The sequence below is a fragment of the Apteryx rowi genome, unplaced genomic scaffold (genome assembly GCF_003343035.1).
Source record: "Apteryx rowi isolate R43461 unplaced genomic scaffold, aptRow1 scaffold_651, whole genome shotgun sequence".
NCBI lineage: Eukaryota > Metazoa > Chordata > Aves > Apterygiformes > Apterygidae > Apteryx > Apteryx rowi.
Genome location: NW_020450929.1, coordinates 317,559 through 323,021, shown reverse-complemented (window position 1 = coordinate 323,021; position 5,463 = coordinate 317,559). Strand labels below are relative to the sequence as shown.

Here is a 5,463-nt window from a genome sequence, read left to right as displayed (position 1 = left end):
CCGCCGGGCCGGGGAGGGGAGGGGGCGGGGAGGGGAACAAAACAACGCGCTGCAGCGCCCCCCTCCCCGCCGCGCGCGGGGGCCGACGGGAGAGGGGGCGGGGCCGGCGGGAGGAAGCCCAGCCGCGGCCCCCATTGGCCAACGTGCCAGGACGACGTGGCGGCCGATTGGTTGGCGGGCGGCGGTCACGTGAGCGGCGGCGCTTCCGGGGCGGTGGCGGGGGGCGGGGCCTTCCCCGCGCCCCGCCCGGTGCGGCCTGGTGCGGCGGTGAGCGGCGGGGACGGCAGTGCGGGCCGCGCCGCGTGGCGCTCCGCAGGCCCTGCCCGCGACGGGCTTCGTGGGGGCCCCGTTCTCTGTCCTCCCGGCCGGCTTCCCGGGGATTCGCCCCACCGTTTCTGTAAGCCCGGGTACGCTTCCGGGCGTCGCGGCCTCGTGTGGCGGCGAGTCCCCTGTTCGCAGAGCTGCAAGCGCTTGACGTGGTTCAGAGGCGCTGCCTGCGGCGCTACCAGGTGTCGTCCCTTTTCCGTGAGACAGCAAACAGGGATTCCTCTCTCCAGGCCTGCGCGATCAGTGAGGTGGCGGCTGGCCCTTCGGCCGTTCCGCATCAGTGGCAATTTAACACGCGGGCCTGTGACCTGCGGTAGGAGGGTGCTGGGTGCACATTTGTTTCTGTTTCTGGGGCGGTAACTTCTACCTAAGGAACAGGGTGAGGACAGGGAGACAGTAAGTGCTAGCACAACTATACGTTATTGTGCTGCTTTCTGCAGCTTGTCTGGAGACACCCTGGCATTAACTCAGCGTTTTAATCCCATGTTTGCCTCTTCTGTCTGTGCTGCACTGCCACAGCATTTGAACAGGCAGTGCACTACAAATCACTTTGTGGTTTGGGGCTGAATTCCTTAACTACATTCTCATTAAAAGTTCTTGATGCTAAATGTTTGCTTTCGCTTTCAGAGCAGTCTGTGTTAATGAGAAACTCCTCTTGGAAGCTATTCACATAAACTATTGTTTTTGTCACTGCCATAGACGGTTCCATAGTAGGACAGAGAAGGGATCATGCACATTACTTGTAGAGTGGCCCAAAGAATGCCCTGGCTGAAACTGAGGGAGAGGCCGCTGAAGGTGCGCCGCAGCCCAGGGGTTAGGAGAGCTTTTGTAAAGGCTGTTGCTAGAGGAAGGCTGTTGAGTAGCATTTCTTGGCCAGCCTGGGTGATCCCCGCTGTACAGTGCGGATGCATCAGAACAGACTGTGCTCCCTCTTGGCCCTGGGACAGGTCACTTTCTCCTGACCAGGCTGTGATGATTGTGCCTGGGTGTTTTTTTTCTGATCCCTTTCCTCTCTGGTTTCAAAAGCTGATTGTGTAATACCCAGAGGCTCTTGCGCTGTTTTTATTTACAAGGTCTCTTTTAATAAAAAAACAAACCCTTTGGCTCTGCAGATGAGGATGTTCATTTTGCTTGCTGGATAGGCCTCCTGCCTTTGTCCCACTGGGCTTGCGAAAGCAGCAGAAGTGAGCACGTGCATGCTTGACTGTTCTGTGCGGAGAAGCAACCATGTGACTGCTCAGTCCCTGCACTTCAGAAAACACTGCTGATGCCTTTCATCCTCTGTTTTTGTTGTGGTGCCTCAAGCCCCAGCGAGGATCAGGATATCAGCTGTGTCCATATGTGTTATATTTGGCTTGTGAACTCTCCTGCACAAAGGAAACTCAAACAGTGGTGGTAGATCCTGGTATTCAAACACAGCTACCTGAGCCTGAACTCAGCGCAACCCTGCTGCAGGATGGGAATACTGGTTTTATATCTGACAGAGAGGCCTGGCTTTATACCAAACATCTAGTCCTAGAGCCCCGTTATGTCGCTGAGGTAAACCAAATGCTGCGGTATCCCCCAAGGAAGGATCCTGTTTGTGGAGCAGCTCTTCTGCAAGTATAAAATCAGTACATGTGCGCACTTCCCCTCCCAGAGCCTGCTGGTGGAGCTGCCCTGGACTGGGGAGAGCAGCCTGCGCAGTTGACACACTGTATTTTGTTTCAGATAGGGAGAAAGGGGAGCTCTTGAGGCAGCAGCTCTCAAATAGTTTCTACCAGTGACCTCACCAGTAATTGCTCTGGTCTCTTAACCCCCTCTTCCAAGAGCGTGTCCTGTAACTGTGACTGCTTTTCTGGCATTTGCAATTCAGTGTTGGATCACGCATTTGGCAGACACAGCCGAAAGGATTATTCTCGTGCTGAGGATGGCCTAGATGCCACTAGACCCCCAGGAGGAGAAATCTCTTTGCTGGGTTCAGTAGTGATAAAGGAGTGTTTCAGGAGCACGTGTCTGACTTCACTGTTAAATAACAGCATGAGAGAGATTTATTCTGAGCCTGTTAAGCTGGTCCTGTGTTCTATGTAGGCTTAGTCTTTTTATCTCTACCCATCTTCCTCCTCCATAAGACCTCCTAAACCAGTCAAAAGAAGGGGTGTTTTGGGATTTTTTTTTTAATTTTTTTTTTTTTTTTTTTGTCCTCCCTTTCAGTAAGCTTGTCTTACTTCACTGAAAACACTGCAAACAAGTGTCTGCCTCTCTGGTGCCTCTGAGTTAGTAGATTAAAGGGGAAACATGTTTTTTCATTTCCTAAATATAGTTGGCTGTAACTACTTCCCTGACAGCCTTGAATGTCATCCAGGTCAAAGAGCCAGTGCTGGGGAGGAAGTTAAAGCCTTTCTGTGTCATCCTGACCTTTTTTATTTGAACGCAACAGCATGGAGTATCAGCCATTTTCAGGAAGGGACATTAAATATACTTTGTGAAAGAAAGCTAACAGTGGGGGAGGAGGAGGAATAACTTGAGTTGGGGGTTGTTCTGCTGTTTTTCTAGATGAGATTTCTGTTATATGGATGTTTAACCTGCTTTCTTTTGTTACCCTAGAACTGCAGATGGTGTCAGTTTTAGATGACTGAGGGTGACTACGTGCAACTTTACTGGCTTTTGCTCCTCGCAACTTAACTGCAATACTTAGGAGAAAAAAACTGTAGTTAATTGTTCAGCACCTTTTTCCTTCACGACGGGTTTGTTAGCTCTCAAACCCTAAAATGAACTAAGTATGTTGATGCTAAGGAGGAAAGAGAACATTGCACGAGGGCAGGGAAATTAGGCCACTTGGGGAATGTTCTTTCAGGCCTATTTCTGTCTATCACGGAGGAGTAAAAGGACACAAACTTTGGGGCAAGAGTTCTGTGACCCTTTGGTCCTTGCTCTGTTGCTCCTTCCTTGTCTAACTAGAGGTAGCATCTGCGTCAGTCACCCAACTGCGTTTGCCACCTATGGGTAACTGTATCCATCTAACTACTTAAACTGCAGCTCTATAGCAATTGTCTCATAATGTAAGGAAGCATTAGATCAAACAACTTCAGGGCAAAGATACCTGCTCTCTGCTATTGTGGGTGCAATTCTCTGCTGATTCAGCTCCAATCAGGCTATAAAGTTGGGAATCTATTTTTAATAGTGTATTATACAAGCTGTGATTTATGACTACTACAGTCGCAAATCAGGGCAAAGCCTGTGTGACCAGCCAAGTGCCAATATCAAAGAGGCCAAGAGAATAAAACTTCGGAAGGACTTTTATTAGAAGAACTGTTACTTTAAGCTTGGCTCATGTTTTAGTTGCCAGTTATTAACATTTTGAAGAGAGATGGGTTTGGCTAACAAGGCAGCTGTTTAGAAAGCCAGCAAGGAGTACAGCTGATGCTCTTGATACTGCGGCAGAAACCTCCCTAACTCTGCACACAATCTTGTTTTTCGTAAATAAAGGTACTTTCAAGCCACCCATGTGTTTCTTTTGTTAAAGGGCAAACCCAATTTAAACAAGCCCTTCTGCATGTGATGCCATTAAGAAATAATAGACTGGGTTTTCACCTGCTTTACAAGTGAGGTGGTTGTTCACAACTCTGCAGAGCGAGATGTGATTAAACAAGGAGGCTAAACTAACTCCCTGGCACCAGAATCAGCAGTTTTCTGAAGGTTTAGCTCTTTGATCCAGCCCACTGTCTAATCAGCTGAGTCCCAGCGTCAGCCCAGCCAAGTGCTGGGACCACGCATGGGGCCACAGGGCAGAGCCAGCTACCCATGAAGCAGATTTAGCTCCCGTGCTAAACCATGCCCTGGGCCCGCAAAGGGAGCAGTATGGTTTTTATGATTCCTGATTAAATGCTTTAGGTTTCTAGCCTGTTCATGGATTTGAGGGGTGCGGAGCAACAGTTGCTCACTCTAAGCTTACTGACTTCCTCTGGTCTGCAGGATTTGGAGATGACTCTAGCTGCCTCCTGCGCACAGATGAGTTCCTGAGATTCTCCTGAGTTCTGCCCACTGCAGCAGCTCTCCAGGGGGACGTTCGCATGGAGCAGTTTGTGGCCTTTGACTTACGTACAAGCTATTCCTCTCCTCCCGCTCTACCCTGGCAAGCTAAACTGAGAGGAACTCGCATCCCTCTGTCAGAGCACCGCTCCTTCTGGCCTGCACTTGGTCTGCTTTTCTAGCAATTTGTAAGCAAGGACTGGCAGCCTTCCTGATGCACAGTTCAGTCACTGCTGCTGTATCGCTGCTTCCCTGTGATCCCCTGTCTATAGCCATCTGTCACCTACCTGTCTTAAAGTTACACTGCCTGGTCTTTAGAAGTGACTCTTTTAAAGATGAAAGTTCATAACAGAGCAGTGTGTCCCAGTCGTGCCACAAGCCTGCAGGCTGCCTCACCACGGGGCCAGCCCCCCCCTTGCCCCTGGGAAGGAGCGGTTTAAGGGTCAGACTGTTCTCTGTGCGCTGCAAGGAGCAGGCAGGGAAGCGTGTCTGGCAACAGCGGCAGGAAGAACTGAAACTTGCAGTGATCTCAAGCTGTTCCTGGAGGAATAGGTGTGATGGGCTTGGACTGGCTCATGTAAAAAGGGTTGTCTGCTATACAGATCTTTCCCTGCTAAGGAGTTTCACTGTGCCTGAGGGACAGACATGGGGTCTTTTAAGCCTGTCCTTCATTCCTGAGCTGGAGGCTTTCTTGGATATTTGGCCTTGCTATGCTGAAGGGGAGCATCCAGCCCTTGACCTTGATTTGCCATCCACAAAGAAGTCATCTAAAAACATCTAGTTCAGTGGCAGAGGTGCATGCTGCTAGAGAGCGCTGAAACGCCCCGAGGGCTCCTGGCTAGTCCCAGTCGTGCATCTCTGCCCTGGGCCTGGACAGTCCCTTGCACAGASGAGTCCTAGCTTACAGTGCCAGGCAGGTGAGCAGTAGAGCAGAGCTATTTTTCATCTGTTTAAAAAAAGTCTGGTTAGGGTTACCTTCTAGCCATTTCAGCTTTACATTTAGTCCTTTGATTCATTATTGATGTAAAGTCTGTGGATGGCGCATTGGAAACTCAATTCCAGGTATCCAATCACTCCGTTTGCAAAGGAAAGTGCTGTCTTGAAATTAGTCTGAGCTAAGCTGGG

At 50.2% G+C, this 5,463-nt stretch overlaps 1 protein-coding gene and 1 long non-coding RNA gene across 2 annotated transcripts in view; both read left to right on the top strand.

Annotated features, from left to right (window-relative positions):
- Positions 1 to 1,560: 1,560 nt before the first annotated feature.
- SPG7 (SPG7, paraplegin matrix AAA peptidase subunit) overlaps positions 1,561 to 5,463 on the top strand; it is a gene marked incomplete at its 5' end in the record, with an annotated part of 40,374 nt that continues 36,471 nt past the window's right edge. The window contains one exon of the mRNA XM_026084848.1: positions 1,561 to 1,866. Coding sequence (XP_025940633.1) covers positions 1,561 to 1,866 — 306 coding nt within the window. The remainder of the gene's footprint in view (positions 1,867 to 5,463) is intronic.
- Positions 1,939 to 4,691, top strand: LOC112975144. The gene is made up of 2 exons (XR_003256489.1): positions 1,939 to 3,795; positions 4,282 to 4,691. It is a non-coding gene; the product is annotated as an uncharacterized LOC112975144 (long non-coding RNA).